Raw genomic sequence first — 18,570 nt, forward strand, 5'->3', positions numbered from 1 at the left:
AAGTTGGCCAATTGGAGTGCAGTTTGAATCTTTGACTCTTTTTGTATCCATCATCCCTTTGGAGTGGGGTGTGAGTTCAAGTGAAAATCGGTAAGCCATGTTGTTCGGAAAATTCCTGCCTGAAAATTTGCGATGTTTTCTTCCTCACAAGTACGATGTGAAGTGGGAATTTCGATGTGGTAACAATCTTGAACTAATTTTGTTCCTTTTGTTTGATTTTTAGGTGAAGAAATACGATTTTGAAGAGGAAACAATCAACGGACAGTTTGCAATTGAACGGCCATGTGAAATGGCTGCTCAAACTAGTTGTCGTGTGCAATGCGTGAACTTAGGTCGCCCCAAAATCTTTTTAAAAATTATGTACACGCCTAGAACGTGTATGTATTGAAGAAAGAAAGTTCTTTGAGGAAAGGGTTATCGAAGTGACGCACAGTGCCCAAGAGTAAGTTGGTTGAATATCAGCGTTTCTGTTTCGATTTCACTAAGCGTTATGAAGCCACCATTTACGTTGCTGCAAATAAAGCGGTGTAGCGCGGTGGTTTAACACAAAATTGTGTCCTTTCTTCTTTCCTTCCTACTCAACCTAAAAGGGCTTCGACGGAGAAAATAAGCAGTCTGAGATAAAGACTGTGTCGAAATGGAAAATATAGGAGGATTGCTAGGAAGGTTCCAAGGAGAGATAAAGATGCATACGCTCCATACGAAACCAAAGTGGATGAGAAAACTAGCGACATTGAATAACTTAATTTCAAAACCTAATTTATTTATTCTCACATGTGGTTTGGACATCATTCGCGAACTTTCAGTCAATTCCATGGTTATCCAAGAAGCAGTGGATTCGGTTTGGTTTTTACCAGACTTTTTAGTAGTGCGTCCTCGATCGTAGAATTTATGATATTGCGAAGTGTAATTACAAAGTGGCGTTAATGGAATGTTGAATTTTCAACACCGGTCTTTTTCGCCTCAACTTTCCAAATATGAAAAATTCTCTACTTTTCTTTTACCCCTTTTTACGTTCAGTGAGGAAAATTCGAAAGGATGCGAAGGGATAAAGATCACTAAACATGTGTTTATTAATATTCATGAACGATGACTGGTCTCGGGGAATTCGAGAATTTTGAGCTTATATAAACTGGACATATAGGTTTCAAGGTTTGCAATTAACTCAGTGTTAACAGTGAAATAGAACAGTTGAGATTTTTGAGAATTTGTCACTTAAAAGTTTTGAAGATCAGTGATCTTATAAAAAAGGATGCTAAATAACCCTTGAATTACACATCCACCATCTCTTTTTAGATCTGATGTTTATTAGTGATCAGTAGTCTGACAAAAAGAACAACTCCTGCTCCATGCACTTCCTGTCATAGATATCTTTATTATGCATCAAGGAAGTGACATTCGGATTTTTTTCCTCTTTTGTTAGTGCTTGTAAACAGTGTCAGAGCCACTGACAGTTTCAAATGATTGGACTAGTTATGAGTGTTAGACTTGTCTCTTTACTCTTGTGGCACCAAATCATAATCAATATGTTAAGCTTTTAATGAAAAAGTTTTTGCCAAGTTCATCCTACCAGTTGTTATTAGTGTACAGGAAGGAGTTTTCAGAATGTCTTCTTGTTGCACACACCTTAGTTTGCTGGTGCTGATGTTGAATTGATTCTAAGACTCTCAAAATTTATGATTGATAGAAAGTTAACTCTTGAAGTTGTATAACCTGCCAGAATGTAAGCAATATTTTAGGGGAAAAATTACAATCTGCTTCTTCATAAGGGGAAAACAAGATTGAAAAAGTAACTTAGATTTTTTAATTTCCATCTATGAAGCATTTTTACAAGAACAAGCTTTCTTTGTCTTTTCACTTCACCAGGAGAAACTTTGTTTTGCATTTTTGTACACAATGAAAAACATCTTGCAAAGGAAACAGTATTCTCTAACCAACATGTACAACACCCAAAGTTATGGGGAAAATAAGACAAGCTTCTTGACACTGTGCCTGTAAACATTTTATGATGATCTCATGTGAAGTGACCAGCCAAGACCAATTTCAGTTTGTTTTTATAGTAAAGGACTAGAACAAAACTATGCATAAGTTCAAATTAATTGCAGAGTATGGTGTAACCTTGTTATTTGAAAATGTATATGAAAACTGCCATACAAATCCAGAATGAGTCAGATGTGCAATACAGACTTGTAGAAATGTATGTTGGCAGTTGATATCAAGAAGCACTTAAACATAAATGATGGTAGGAAAAGGATAGTGGATGAATTCTAAATCTTGAGTTCTCAAATTGAATGAAAGAATACCAGTGAATAATATTTTAACTCCAGCCACAAGGTATTGACCGTAACTGATATTTGGTTTGATTTTGTGTTTCTCCAGCTGAGTGACTGTCATAAAAGTTGGGCCTAATTAGAGAAAGAAGCTGAAAAAGAAACATGGTAAGAACACAGTAAAAGGAAAGACATTGAATAAAGCAATTTAACCAAGACATGAACCTCTTCAAATCAGCCCTTCTCTTTTCTTTTCACGAAAGAGCAAAGAGATTCCTTTTGTAAATGGAGGATTCTTTGTGGGAATAAAGAGCACACTAAAGTTTATAATTCACTCCCAATGTGCTACTCTGTAGCTCAGTTGGCAGTATGAGCTCAACTAGTATCTGGTAGGCACAGGTTTGAATCCATAGAAGCCTGAATTTTATCAGGCTTCTTTTCTGCTACTGCTTTAGTTGCCACTCACTTTTAAGGATCACTTTGTCACTAGAATTGTTGTTTGTTATTTGCAGAGCACATCAGGTGGTGAGCCTCACACTCTACTGAATGCTCTCAAACCAATGCTAGGTTCTTTAGGAGACATCAAGACCCCTCAAGAAGTGGTACAAATAATAAGGTACAATATTGATGTTTTCAAGAACAGGATTCGTACAGGTCATGGAAAACCTGGAAAGTCATGGAATTTCAAAATTTCATTTTCCAGGTCTGGAAAGTCATGAAATTTAGGTGTGGGTCATGAAATTTAGGTGTGGGTCATGGAAAGTCATGGAAAATCAATATGCTCTCTCTAAGTGAAAGGCAATAAGACCCAAAGTTGAAAAGTTAACTGACGAGTCAAAAATCAGATTTAATTTCATTAGAAATAAGCAGAAGCACGCATTGTGAGAATGTTTGCAAACAGGTCATGGAATCTTTCAAAAGGTCATGGAAAAAGTCATGGAAAGTCATGGAATTTTAGCAGATCAAAAGTATACGAAACCTGAAGAAGGCTGATTTGCTTTTTGTACAATTGTGTGGCCCTTGTTGGTATGAAACTTTTTTTCATGCCTATTGTTCTCCCATCATCTTGTCTTGTTTCTAGTTTAATGCGAAATGCAGAGAAGTTGATGAGTCGCTGTATCTACTTGAACATCTTGAAGGCTACCATTTCATCTGCAAAGGAAAATGAAACTGCAAGTGAATCACTAGAAAAGTACGACTACTTTTCTACTTTTTACTCTAGTATTGAGCCTATTGTAATAACAAAGTGGTGGTGATAACTGTTGGTATGGATTTCCTCTTTCCTCTTCATTATTCATCTATGAATCAAGGCTGTGCTCTAAGGAAAATTGAATGGAGTCCAGTGCTCTGAAACTGCTAAATCCAGGGTGCCCAGCATATGCTTTGTATGAAAAAAACTAAACTTCCTGAGTCACCTTAGAGCAAAAGTAAGACGCCAGGGGCCACCATGCACTGCTTGACCACAGCCTTGATGAATTCTGTCTTTCCATGTCCTATATAATTATCTCAAAATGACCTTTGGATTTCCTGCAATCTCTTTTATTGAATTATCCTTAACAGTTTTATGTCACATGAAAAGCTGTTGATGTAAGGTTGTGTTGGATTTTCTGGTACTTGCTTCTCTTTCCTTAAAAAGTATGCTCTTGATTGATAATGTTTGAATAGCCAATTATTATTGATCAGTTATTAAATGTGCATTTGTTAAGAATAAATGCAAATTTTCTTCTTGGTTTCAACAGGTTTATGATTGTAGGAGGCTGGAATATATTGAATAGGTGGTTAGTTGAGGCAAAGAAAACTGAGAATTTTCCTGTTCTAGTAGAACTACTGGAGGTAAGAGATCTTGGCATATTTAGTGAATGCAACTTTAATTAAAAATACATTGACATTCATTTGTGATGTGTTTGAGTCTGACTCTGTGAAATATTCTGTGATTGTGTGTGCTGTATTGTAACAATATCACTCAGTCTGAATCTTGCATCTTTTCTTCAGGTCTTGAGAGATCTCCCTGTGAATATAGACACTTTAAAACAAGTATGTTGATAGTTGTTGAGTAAAGTCTGATTGGTATTGTTTAAACTGCAGTAAGCTTTTATGTACTTTCCATTGAACAATTGATTGACTTTTTATATAGCATGTGCATATTGCTCTAGATTAAGCAATAAAATGTTTCTGACCTGTGAAAGCTATTTTAATGGTGGTTTTTTTTTTTAATGAAGTAGTTGGAGTAATTGCTGTTTGCAGCACAATGCAGGATGTTCTTAGCTCAATTCAATTTCACCATTTCTCTGAAATTATACTTTTTATACATTTTGTTAATGATCCTTAAAACTGTTCTCACCACTTTTCATCCAGAATACAGACCTTATTGAATACTTACGAAGTAAACTCCTTAAACTTTGCTTACACTATGATATTGAAAGTAAGAACAACTATAAACATTGTAAATTTGGTAGAAAAACCCAATTGTATCTCATCAATGTTTTGTAGGGCAATACTGGTAAGATTATCAAGCATCTCACAAAGTTAGAAAATCAAGGTAAACATATTGAAATTCATTTAAATAACAGAAACAAGTAGCATGGGTTTGGTGGCATTTATTTGCTTCGCGCTATTGAAGTCAGTATGTACAAGATCTGGCTTGGTATTAGTTTCTCTCGTAAGTCTTCTTAGTTAGATAGGCTGATTGTTTTATTTCCTTGTTTTGTTTCAGATGTCAAGAAGCTTGCTTCAGGAATTGTTAAGCAGTGGATGAGTCTTGTTAGAAATCAGACAGGAACATCAGGTACTTGTAGAAGATTACACTGTAATGTCACCTTTTTGTTGTTGTTGTTGTTGTTGTTGTAATAGATTTTAGAGACCTAACGTTATTTACAGGGGGGCTGATGGAAATGAGGGGGGGGGGAACCAAAAATTTGTGTGCACATAAAAAGGAGGGATCAAATAAAATTCTGCAATATCAATACCAGCAAAATTGACTTTTTATGTTTAATTGGAGACTCTGATAAACAAGACTCAAGACTCGATTTCAATCTAAACAAATGGTTGAAAATTGAAAGTCCTTAAAGGATTTCATTCTCAGATTCACTGCTCTCCCCTCTGTCACTTTCATCTCCTTGTGCATCACTTTAAAAAAAAGTAGGATGGTATTCTTCATAACATTTCAATTTGGTTTACATAAAATGTCTTGGTATAGTATCTTAGAGCATTTTTGAGTGCCAAAAAAATTCATTTAAAGAATTATCGGGGGGGGGGGGGCCAATAAAAAGTGTGTCCCCAATAAAGGGGGGACTTAAAGTTTTTGGGAAGTTTATTTCTCATTTCCACCAGCCCCCTCCCCTTCTCCTTGTAAATAATGTTAGGTCCCTTAACGTTTTCTATTCTCTTTAGTGTCCTTGAAGTAATGTAGATGTACTTCTAAATGTAACATATGACCCCTAATAGTGCTTAGCATCTCATTTCTCCTTGCAATATCACTGCAGAATCTCCCATTAGGGTCACAAGAGTGAGGGAAAGAGGCTCATGATTATTAATTAAATTCTCCTTGTCAGTGCTAAAGGAAATGTATAAGGAACAGTGCGGAGAATATGCACATTAATGTTAGGTTGTCGAGGCTAAGTCACCTATCACCCTCTGACTGTACATGTATGTTTAAATCCTGAATTTATTTGCCTCTTTCAGAAAAAGGTGATAAGCCCAAGCTGAACGGTTCTGCCAGTGGCGATGATCCTTTGCAAGGCTCTAAGCAGGGTAAGTGTGCCGACACAAGTTTAAATTCAAACACAATCTTTTTGGTCATCTTTGGGAAAATGGTTGAGAGAGCTTTCTTATCAATAGCTGTTTTGTAGTCACTGATTAGATGGCAGCAATATTGTATCCTATCTTAACTAAAGACATTTTAAAGCACTGAAATATCCTTAAGTCAAAGGAAATTATTTTAAAGAAAAGGTTGTCAAAAGTGAAGTTGAGTATCACCGTTAGTTAATATGTTTTGATTGATTGTTTTTCACAGCTGTTTCTTCAACTGAAGGGAAGCCTGCAAAGAGAATGAGGTGAGATGTTATTTCAGAATTGACTTCTGTACATCAGTTTTTTCATTTGTTGCTTTGTACAGTCATAATATTATGGTATAACTGTTTTCTTAGGTCAGCCTTAAGAATGCTTCATGCTAAGTAAGACAAATTAAATTTTCAAATCTTTAATGATTATATTGTAGAGACAACAACTCAACAGATTCAAACAGGTCACCTCAAGTTGAGAAGAAGAGTAAAACCCTGAGTGAAGTTAAAAGTGATGTGAAGCAGAGCATGGCACAAAAGAATGTTTCTAAAACAAAAGTTATCCCACCTCAGCCTAAACGTAAGAACCTGTCTGCTTTCATTTCAGTTTTCAAAGGACATGTAAGAGTTTAGGGCTCACTATCTATGATCTAGATGAAATATAAAATTAGTACTGATTTTCCTAACCTTTTGACCCCTGATATTGACCAGTACTTACTTACTCCTTACAATATCACCACTGAATCAAACATTTAAGTCACAAGAATGAAGGAAATGATCACCAACCAAAGAAGTTCCTGATTGTTGAACAAATTCTCCTTGTTGGCACCTCAGCAAATGTATGGAGAACAGTTTGGAGAATATGCATACTGATGTTAGGGTGTAAGGGGTTAAAGGATGTACAGAGGATGTCAGAAATGCATGATGGGTCAGAGATCAAGTTTTTCTAGACTTTTCCCTGGTTATAGAGCTGAAAATCAATAGTCACAATATTTGGCAAGCAGTGGTGTCTTGTAAAGTATCAAAGGTCATATATTTATTTGATATTAATCAAGGGACATGCTTTCCTGAGGAAATCACAATAATCTTTAGTAGTAGCTCTGACCAATGTATTCATTATTTGGGTGGAGGGGATGAAAAGTGATTATGTCTGTTTGGACAAGAATGCAGGATCTCCCACTTCATAAAATGACTGTCAGTCCTTTACTCTTTATGCAAAGGGAGAGATCAGTATTATAAACTAGAAACGTATCCCTTTAGTACTTGCGATGATTTGCTCTTTATTTTTTTTTTTCACCAGCTGTTGCCATGGAGAGTGCAGGATTCATGAATGCCTTAACAATTGCAGCATCTGCTGCCCCTGCACGAAAAAGAAAACGCGTGTCAACAGCTTCAAAGGTACATACGTGTACATCATCAATATGGATGTATGTTTTGTTTTGGCATTTCCCATTTATTGTGTCAAGCCACACTGAAACTGTCTCTTATTGGTCTAAATGAAGATAAAAGACCTCTTTAATTAGTGTGTATGTTAGGGTGTGTGAGTTCTGTTGCCCTACCTAGTGCTAGAAGCATTGAAACTGTTTCCACTGTTACTACAACTTTTGAGAACTCAAAACTGTAAATTGTGCAGTTTGCAAGTAGTCTCTACAGTGGCTGGGAAACTTATAGGCTTTACTCACATGCCAGGGTCAGCTGTTTCATAACCAGATCTCTGGCCTTACTTGCCTTTTTGTAAATGAGTACTTTTTGGTTGAGCTTTAAAAGAGATCCTTTTTTTTATATCATTACAGACTGGAACAACCAACACTTCAACTTCAGTATCTCTGACCACAACTACCAAGGTAAACAGTTTTGGCAAGTAGAAGTAGATTTAAAACTAGTCAGTGAATTCCATTCTAATTTTTGTATAAAGAAAAAAATATTAATATAGACTTAGGCTACTTTTAAAAAACCTTCTGTTTCAATTTTTTTTTACAAAATTTCTCTTGGGCTCATGTCATGTTTATTATTCAGCCGACATATACAGGAATTCTTGATGCCATTTTGGACAGTCAGTCACAAACACATGGCCAAGAGGATGGAAGAGAAAAGGAAAAAGAAAACAAAGATAAAGAAGCTGACAGTTCAAGGTAATTAACTTAGGATTCTTCACCAGTGATCCTAAAATAATCATCATCCTACAATGCTGTCATGCTCAAGGTTAACAGTACACTGCTTATGATACTAATTTAATAGAGTTCATGTCACTACTTCATGTTAAACTAAAGTAGATTTTGCTGAACAGTAGATACTTTTCTGTATCAGGTTTTACATTTGATCTTTATCATCCTTGTGGGAAGCTAGTGGTGTGAATCAATGATACAAGTAGCTAGCAAAATCTTACAGAGTCTCTGAAAACTTCTTTTTATTAAAACATTTTGATTACAGTACTGTCAAATGGCAGTTTGCTTATTGTGTTTATGCTGATCTTGTTTTCTGTTTATTAGCAATAACAAGTCTGGTTCATCTCCTAATGGGTCACCTGATGACACATCTGCACCAAGTAAGGAAACCAATTGACCTTCACATCTATGTTTACAGTATTTTTTACCTTTTGACAAATCAGCTCTCTCTTTGATTCTGCTTTTTCCTAGCAATACTTTTAAAAGTAGGAAGTACTACAACATTGTGTTGTACAATTAAGTAAACATTCATTGCTAATGTGAAGGCCCTAGTGCATCACTTCAGAGAGAATGTTTTCTTAGAATTTGTTTAAATATGTCTATCATGTGGAGGTACAAGAAATTTCTTTTAACTGAAAAATTACAACTACTGATTGAAATTTATTTGATTGCACAGGTGGAGATATAGGAGATTTTAGTAAAGGGTCAGAGGTAAGCAGTTGATTTGAAACTTTTGTTGCAATTTAACTTTAGTTTTCTCAGGTTTTAAATGTAAACTAATCTTTTTATCATTGGTTTTCTTTGACAGTCATCTGAAAAAGAAAATTCCCCCAATGCAGGTAATCATTGTCTGTGTTAAGAAATCTAGATATGCAGCCTGAATAATGGCCTAATTAAAAAAATAGCCGTTATTTCTGAGAAAAAAAGCAGGTGTCACTTACCCTTCAACTGCCAAGATCTGATTGTGAATTCTTCTTCTAGCTGCTACACACTTCCTTTTAACTTTAGTACAAGAATTAGGTGTTAGATTAAGTTTGAGTATTCTCATTACCTGTTTGCTGGATAATGTATGGATATCATACATGGAGAAGTTACATGATTATCACTTTCAAGGACTTGGTTGGATTGTGTCAAAATCCTCCTTAATAATTTACATTTTTGGACATTTTTAGCAACCCCTTTGAACTCCACCAAAGAAAAGTCATCTCTGTCAGCAGATGCGCTGTATAAGCAAATAATCTAGTGACCAAAGGCTATCACATTTATTAGGTACTTTGCTGAATTCATTTTGTGAGTTTGTTTCTTATTTCTCTAGCATCACAGGCATCAACAGATACAGTAGCATCAGCAGTCGATGATGTAGAGGAGAAACCAGCAAAGAAGTCAAAGAAAGGCAAAAAAGTGACATGGCCTGATGATGATGCAAACCTTGCTATCTTCCATTACTTTGAGATGGATGAAGATGAAAGAGGTCAGTTTATTCCACTTTGTGTTGCACTTTCCTTAGCCTGCTGTGTTGTGTATTGTTTAAATCTAAATTTAACATATCACTTGTGGGCAATGTGATTTCAATCACTAAACACAACATGTTTCAATCACTATGTATCCCAGTTTGGAATATAAAACTTCAGATAATTATTTTCTGTTAAATGTTTACAAACAGAGTGATCATGAAGAAAGGTGTTTATATTATTTTGTAGCTATAAATTAAATAATGTTATGTGTCTCTTCTGCATGAAGTATACAAACACTTTTGGCTTATTGGGGTTCCTATTATCTTTAGCTTTGGTGAGACATCCTGTGAACTTCCTTGATGCAGCACATAATGAAATGGTCAGGGAGAGACAGGTAGGTGTATTGATCAAACTTTATAGACAGGAATTGGAAATGATTGGTTACACTTTGCATGGGTGTTAATCAGCACCATAAGCTGCAAATATTTTGATCACCATGTGGTGAAGAAATAACTTTGGCAAATTGATTTGAAGCAATGGTTGGCTACCTGAGTTCAGCCCACCATTTCAAGCAGGTAATAAGATACTATTCTTATTGAGATAATTTATAGTCTAAAGAAAAGCATAATTTTCTGTTTCAGCTTGTGGAACAAGCCAAACGCTTGAGTGAAGACATAATGACTGAAAGAATTAAGGTGTGGATGATGTTTAATCATTTGGTTAAGAAGGGGGGAGGGGGGAATTTTAATTTTTTAAGTAAGTAGTCTGATAGTCCCATGAGATAATTAACAATTATTCCACGAGCGCACGTTGGATATGAGCTGATAGATAGCCAACGAGGCTATAATCATCTCATACCCAACAAGCGCAAGTGGAATAATTGTTTTTTTAAAAAAAAAAAAACGACCCCAAGATATATTTGTAAGAAGAAACCGGATGTTACAATGAACAGATATTAGATTATGGTATATTGGCTCATATACCATACTGGCTAAGCCAATAAAAAGTCTTGAATTGCATTATCCTATGATCCAGTTTTTAATAATAGTCCTTATTAAAACCTGGATCATTGGATAATGCAATTCAAGACTTTTTATTGGCTTAGCCAGTATGGTATATGAGCCAATATGCCATAATCTACAAATATGGTAAGCGTACACGTTGGGTTGAAATTAAAAGGGAGCTAAAAAATTTAAGATTTGGTAAGATTTGTCTAATATCTTGGGGACGTTTTTAATTAAACAATTATTACTTATATTAACTGGCACCTCCATTACCTGAGCAGAAGGGGTCATCATAGTCACTCAATGCTGTGATCACCTTTGCTGAGATAGCTAAACTATCAGAAACTATTGCTATGAATAGTGTAGTTGAGAATTTCTCTTATCTGAATGATCAAATCATCCAGTCAATTCTGCTACACCTTGGTGTAAACCAATAATTAGTAATTGATAATTGTATTGTGTAACTTTTGTTTGAATTTTAAAAGTTATGTGATGTTTCATATAATAGTGAAACAGTAACCTTGCAATCATCATAAGAACTGAATTTCAGCTATCAGCTAATTGCATATTGTGTGGGTCCCCACTTATCATTAATTTGTTTGTATTTTGTAGTGGTATAGACCTAGAACTTTAACACTAGAGCACCAAGCAGAAAAAGGTTCAAAGAGTACACAGAGGCAAATACAGGTTCAGTACACTATACATGTCCTATCCACTTCTATGCACACATACATGTAGGAGTGTTCCTGCATCACATGGTGGGAAAGTAAACTTAAGCACCACTTTTGTTAACTCTGTGCAGATTAGCTTTTTATACACTTTACTATGAGTGTACCTGTGAAGGTGAACACAACGAGACTGTCCACACTGAAAGTCAGTGAGATGGTATCCTGAGAGATTTTGTCCTACATCAACTGCAAACATCTCACACATTCAACAACTTTTACTGTGTAGTCTGAGATTATTAAAAAGGCTGATAGTTTCGAAAGAAACTGTTTGGGGCTGCGTCGGTGGGAGTAACGAAATAATTTGGATATATCAACAAAGTTGAAATGGTAAATTGGCCACCATAATAATTACAAAAGCTGATGTTTCAAGCGTTAGCCCTTCGTCGGAGCGAATAGAGGAATTGTGGGTTGTGTGTGCTTTTAAAGGCAGAAAATGGAGCTACGTTATTGGTGGGAGCATGGCAACGAGAAAAACATGAATAAATTAGTGGAATGAAAAGCGTTCGTTGATCCCTGTGGGATTTAGACTGCCGGTTTGAAAGATGAGCTTTTGTTCAAGATTTTTACGGCTTTCAGTGCCACCTAAGTGCAAGGAAAGACCGCAGATTGCCATATGTTGCCTAGAATGATTAGGTAAATTAAAATGTCTAGCGACTGGTTATTAAAAAGCACAGATGGGGAATCAAAAAGAAGCATTCATGAGGATTTTTTCTTCTATATTTCCCTAAGTTTTACATGGAATACCAATTACTTGACACTCATCATTTTAAACCATGCACAGGTGTAGAGTATTAACATTGCAAATTTTGTAACAATGTTCAATTTATTTTGCTACATTTATTCCTTAAACCATTATTGGTTATAAATAACAACTTCATAATTATGTGATTCTTTGTCTCACAGAAAACCAGAGAAGCTAGTATACTGGCAGATATATTTTTAACGAAGTCAAGGTAAAGTCTGAATATGGTATATGGCCTGATTTTGTGCTTTACCACTTCTCTTTTGGGGCATGGTAAGAACATCACTGACCCACTCAGCTGCACCTGGTGGCTTTTTTTTCCAACCACTTTTTGAGGTTATCTGAACATATACATGGCAACATGGAATCTATATGTTAACTTAACTTGAATATTAGAATAAGGATCTTTATACCATTGCAAGTAGTATTTCTGTTTTAGATTTAGTTTGATGTGAGGAAGTGCTCTGTGTTGTTTCTGATCTTGCTAGAACCAGTACTGTCATTGGTAGAATAAGATTGGCAGTTTAGAATAACGGTATAGCCAGTGTTGTCAGGTTCTATTTCCTAACCCCATGTGTGGTAACCCAGGTGCTTTGTACTTTGATTTAAATTTCTGATCAAAATGTGTTGTGTTCCTTTTTTATTTAGTTTGCCTGACAGCCCTGCAGAACCTGAACCAGATAACCAAAAAGGAAGTTCTGAAGAACCTAGGGTTATACCACATGATGAGGTACATATACATATATATGGCAGCTCAAACAAAAGATAGATGGCATTAATATTCAGCACAACTAACTCTCCTACTGACCAACCAAGTTTTTGATTTATTAAAAAATACTGATTTTGTGATTGAATGACTTTCCAACTGTTACTGTGTATGTATTCTTCCCTTCAGAAGGGGACCACTCATGTGCCTGCCAAAGCTCCAGTTGTATCTTCTAACAACAACAGCAGTGTACAGCTTCCACCAGCACTGATGTCATTGTTGTCATCAGCGTCCTCAACTGCAGGTTTGTTGAGGAATCTCCTTCTTTTCCATAGCTAGTGACTGATCCTTGTTTTGTGTTTGACCAAAGTGAGTCTGTACATTTTTCCTAACAAGTTACCAATCCTTGTTTTTTTATTTCAGCGGGATCAGTATCTCAGGGAAGTGGTGACAGGGGACCTTATAATACAGTTCAAGCACTACTTGATAAAATAATGGTAATCAACAGCACTGTCATTGCACGTCTTCCAATGTTCAATTGTTACAATGAGTTAACTCACTTTTATGAAAATTTATGTGCGATAATGCGTTCATTTTCCCCACAAAGAACTTTTGGCGTTACTCATATTTCTTATTTTCACCAGCTGGAGTGCTTTTGCAAAAAAATTCGAGTGGATTTTAAGGAATTTTGAAAAAATAAATTTGGAACGTAGTCTGGGGTGAAGAAAGATAAGATGTTTGAATGAATTAGTTTAATCCATAAAAAAAAAAAAATTGGATAAAAACACGAATTAGTTGATAGGTAACTGCATGATTTGTAAATGTTCTTGAGAGGACTGTAAGTCATTCAGAAGTTTCCCAGAACATTTACTTATCATCTCAGGTCCGTTATCGTCTATCATTCTTTGAAATCATCATTCTTTCTTGCTTTTCTGTTTGAACTTGGTAGTACAGGCTGAATTTCAAATTATTTCTCTGATATTTGGAGACATAAATGAGATACACCTGTTGACAAACTCTTGGCATATCTGTTTTAGAAGCCCACCCCACAGTCTAACTCGCCCAACATGGCACCTGGTTCTCAGTCTCTCTCTCAAAATGAGCCGGGGAGTTCTTCCTTGCCTCCAGCCCTCCAACATATCCTGGAACCTCTTCAGCAAAACAAAATGGGTCCTCCACGCGTACAAGGACCCGGACAAGGTCACGGACCAGGACCCATGCCTAGCATGGGTCCAGGGGCTGGATTGCTGGGTGCTGGTAAGGCCAAGCATTATAATTATATAAAATAGTTTTTGTATAGTGGACAGGTGATGTGCGTCAGTCTCTGTAAGTTGTTTGAGACTTTGTTGAATGCAAAACGCGATCCCTATTTTCATAAAGAAAATATCATTGGTAAACTTGATGGAAGGAAAGTTCGTCATTTATTGTGTTCTGTAAAATGCGTGTTCAACTCAGTGCAACAATTCTATTCGACTTTCCAAATAAATAAACTCTTGCAACCACCCTCAAGTCAAAGTAGTTCGTAATGTTTTTCTCATGATTCACTTACCTTGTAGGGTTACCCGTGAAATTCTGTGATTACTTTCCTCTTGAGATAAGAGTAAAGGCTGCGAAGCTACTGATTGGTCCATATTCTGTATTCTTGACGGCCTTGAACAACTCAAAATTGTTGTTACAATAGGTAATTTCCGAGTTTATAAACCCTCACTTTCAGACCGGGGCTTAGTACGAGAATAAATATTCATTTTGGTATGAAATGCCTTATACTGAACCCTCGTGCTAAAACAGGGGCTTTGCGCATCATAGAAATCGCTTATTTACACGAGCAAAAGGGGGTATTTTGACAAAATGTACTTCGTCAGTCAGTGTACAACTTCAATTAGTTTTAAGTGCTGCCAGGTTTTCTAAATGGTAGATGTCATGTGACAGTCCCTTTATTTTCTCTTGTCACAGCACCAGGTGATCCAATGGGGAGTCTGAATGTCTTTAGACCATCCGGTCCCATGGGTCCTAGAGGTGTACAAGGCCCACATTTAAGACCTGATATGCCTCCGCATTTTCAAGGCCCAGGAGGCCCCAGACAAGGACCCCCAATTGGGCCGCTGTTTCCCAATCCAGAGGGCCCCATGATGGGTCCTCGCATGAGGGGACACATGCCAATGCGAATGCAGGGCGGACCAGGTATAGGAAGAGCCATGCCAACAGGTCCTCGGCCTCTTTTACCAGAGATGGTAAGTTATTAACTTTTTTTACGGACATTGTGTTTCTCATAAAAACATGTAGAGCGTCTGATTATAGTTCCTGGTGTACCGCGGTAAAGAATTCAATACTCTTATTACTCAACAATTCTTCGTAAAGAAAACTTCTGAAATGCGTTCTGGTGGTTGATTTATGCTTACATCTTCAATTTGATAACGATCTATTGTAGAAGTTACACTTGCCCTGCGACGCACCACAACTAACTCTTTGGAAGTTTTAATCAACTCCAATCCTGCAGAATGATCTTAACAGTGCTCAACCAATCAATTGACAATCAGCAAATAGTTTGTCTGTTCGGGATTACTTCGGTGTTCTTTGCATGATGTTCTGTCGGGCTTGGAGATCAGTCACTATGCTAATTACAGTCCTCTAACCTTCTCGAATGCTTTTCCTCTTGTAAACTTCGTGTTTCGCACTAAAGGAGGAAATGAACGGGAAGACAAGACAGCTAATTAACAATTATTCCACGAGCGCGCGTTGGATATGAGATGATAGATAGCCAACGAGGCGCTACGCGCCTCGTTGGCTATAATCATCTCATATCCAACAAACGCGAGTGGAATAATTGTTTTATTAAAAACGTTGAATTAAATTCTTCAATTTTATTCAATTTTTTAGCTCCCATTTAATTTTAAGCTGACCGTGCGCTTACCATATTTGTCGATTATGATATATTGGCTCATATACCATAATGGCTAAGCCACTAAAAAGTCTTGAATTGCATTATCCAATGATCCAGTTTTTAATAATTGATCTTATGTTATCTTTTCCCAGGCCCAACGAGACGACTTCCACTCGGACCAGTTCGACGATGGAGGGGAGTATGGTGACGAAGACGAAGAAGGCGAACCAGGAGACATGAGCATGCGTGGTAGGGGTCGAGGGATGCCGCGTGGTCGTGCACGTGGAAGGGGACGAGGCAGAGGAACGCCTCCTGTCTGTCGACATTTTGTGTCGAAACGAGGCTGCCTTAGAGGAAACACGTGTCACTTTTTGCATCCTGGAGTAAATGGACCTCCAGTTTGACAATGAATGAAAGAGCGTTGGAAGATGGTGGCACTAGATTCCTGGGAACATGCTTTTCATGATGACAATTACGTCAGGCAACAGGGGATTAGACCAGAACTATCTCTTGTGCAGAGCTTTTGTGCTCGGGCATGACGTGGAATTTACTGTTTTGTCTTCAAGTTACTATATATATTTTTGATAAGAAACAAGTTTACCAATGTTATTTAATAGGGGATAAAATACGGGTAATGCTCCAAGTTTTCATTTACAGTCGGCAGCGAGACGTATGTTCTCGAGGTGGTAGAAGCACAGTAGAGGAAGGCTTTCTACCGATCAATTTAAGAATGACAGTGAACACCGTTGAAGAAAACTCTTCCTAGCCGTGCGTGCCAAATCAGGGAAACAAGCCCAGCAAGGAGGAAAAAATACTAAATTGTTTTTTCCTTTCTTATAAAGCTCAAAGCTCTCTTGGTATTGTTTGAAATGGGGTCCAGCAAATGAAACCAATCTTTTTAGTGTGATGGAGTAAGACAGAGATAAATATTAAGTGATTATTAATATCTTGTGATACTTGTGCGATTTGTTTCCTTGATTTGGTATCAATATCCAATGATTTCTTCTCGCTGCCAAGCAGTATTGGATTGCACTTCGTATTTTGACTCAAATCGTCTTTTATCCATTCATCTCCGTGGAAACTAGAGCGTATTTTATGACGAGCGTTCGTTATTGAAATTATCTTTGTACAAATTGTTTAAAGTGTGGAAACAGCGCATGTAAAATACTAGGTAGAAATAATTTTAAAGTGATATCTATCAAGGAATATTTTGCGACAGAGCTAGAGAATAAATATTTCGTATCTTAGTCGGCCTGAGTTTCAGCAGAAACTAGGAGATTCAACTTCAAATTTGTAGCGTAATCTCAAAGTGATGCTGATCCCAGGGAAACAGATATTGCGTTCTTGGCTAAGGTAGGAATAACCCCAACGCATTTAGTTTGCCTTTTCGCTCCAGCTGCAACGAAAGTTGTTTTGTCATGGATATCCTCTCCTTCGTTTCGTGTCCTTATAATTTACCGTTATTGTCTCCATCTGAGTGATATAGCCAATTGATTGTGCATACGACGAAGTTACTGACAACTTGAAAGACAGTAGAAATCTACTCGTTTTTCAGCTGCACATTCCAGTTTACCTTTGAGTTTAGCAATGGCAATGTCAACTTTAGGAATTACCTCTCCTAAAATAGTGCATTTTTTCAGAATGGACTCTACGGAGTTTCAACCCACTTAACCTTTATCAAGCAATTTTCTAAAGTGAGATTTTACAGGAAGACATAACTTGGTAATCGGTAACTTAATCGGTATCTTGTGATAAAAGGCGAAGCAGTTTTAATAGTCCAGATGTGGGTGAAAGACTGAAACAATCGGTTCCGACCATTCAACACAATTGCAGTTAACTTATCTGGAAACCTCCACACATCTGGGGTTCGTTTGGGATGCATAACGTTTCAAATACGATCATTTGTTAAGATTCATTTACTTTACTGCTCCACAATGGCAAAAAGTGAAAAAGGAATCTGTCAAGAGCCGGATGGTACAAAGCGGTTACAGATGGATTGCGCAACCTTTAAAATTCGTTGTGAATACAATTTACCAATATTCGAACAATTCTAACTACGTAATGATTGGTGTTAATTAAGGAGGTGAGAGTTCAAAAGAGATTTCCTCGGTGCTATTAACAGTATTGACGAAAGTTGCTCTCACTTGTATTTGGTTTAGTTGATTGCCTCGCAACTTACCATATAATTATGTACCAAGGAAGAGAATTGTGTAGCTATCTTGGAAGTAAGCAACTTTCTTGGTTGCACGGCAATAACAAAGAAATATAAATGCCTATTGATATTTGATGGTTGAAGAGGAATAATGGTGCTATCTTTTGGGTTTCTTTCACATCCTTTAATGAAAACTGCAACATTCATCAAAGGAAATAATTTGTTTATGATGAGATATGCGTGAGTACCATTCTGGCGAAGAAGGCTGGTTATTTCTCCATTCTTCTACTTCCGGGTCATTGCTAGGGTCTCACTATATCGCCAATCGTTATTCCTCTTCAGCCCTTTGAGATTTAATCATGTTAATGTTAAAATTGATATTTGATGTACACTTCTTCCATTAAAGCTAATTTTAACGAGTGAATTTCCTTTATGGAATTTGTATTTGTCTTGCTTTCAGTCGTTAGTTTTTCACGACTTCTCAATCCTCCTGAATGTCTAAAATGTGTTTTTCTCTTTCAATAAGATGACATAGATAAAGCTCATACGTTCACTTATTCGATCACTCGGCGAAGTAGACATTTTAAGTCTGGACGAAGTCGGTGGGAATGTCGAACGAGCAATCAGTGGTTAAGAGGAATACATCTGTCGTGGTCTCATTACTCAACTTTAATCCAGGATGCAGGAGT

At 36.8% G+C, this 18,570-nt stretch overlaps 1 protein-coding gene across 2 annotated transcripts; it reads left to right on the plus strand.

Annotated features, from left to right (window-relative positions):
- The first annotated feature begins 47 nt into the window (after positions 1-47).
- Positions 48-18,305, plus strand: LOC111333144 (serine/threonine-protein phosphatase 1 regulatory subunit 10). 2 transcript variants are annotated; one of them, XM_088758201.1, is made up of 29 exons: positions 48-90; positions 224-442; positions 2,380-2,438; positions 2,783-2,886; positions 3,352-3,462; positions 4,010-4,103; positions 4,263-4,304; positions 4,761-4,809; positions 4,984-5,055; positions 5,952-6,020; positions 6,283-6,322; positions 6,487-6,629; positions 7,350-7,447; positions 7,843-7,893; positions 8,066-8,181; positions 8,539-8,594; positions 8,891-8,925; positions 9,023-9,053; positions 9,530-9,685; positions 9,998-10,062; positions 10,310-10,363; positions 11,285-11,359; positions 12,304-12,353; positions 12,791-12,872; positions 13,038-13,152; positions 13,272-13,345; positions 13,886-14,105; positions 14,802-15,079; positions 15,882-18,305. In XM_088758201.1, exons 3-29 carry the CDS (start codon positions 2,436-2,438, stop codon positions 16,131-16,133), a joined length of 2,535 nt encoding a protein of 844 aa, XP_088614327.1. In that variant the 5' UTR covers positions 48-90; positions 224-442; positions 2,380-2,435; the 3' UTR covers positions 16,134-18,305. The 2 variants fall into 2 exon arrangements, with proteins under 2 accessions (XP_088614327.1, XP_088614326.1); XM_088758200.1 differs by having other exon boundaries at positions 71-150.
- Positions 18,306-18,570: the final 265 nt, after the last annotated feature.

Source organism: Stylophora pistillata, chromosome 4 (assembly GCF_964205215.1).
Source record: "Stylophora pistillata chromosome 4, jaStyPist1.2, whole genome shotgun sequence".
Lineage (NCBI taxonomy): Eukaryota > Metazoa > Cnidaria > Anthozoa > Scleractinia > Pocilloporidae > Stylophora > Stylophora pistillata.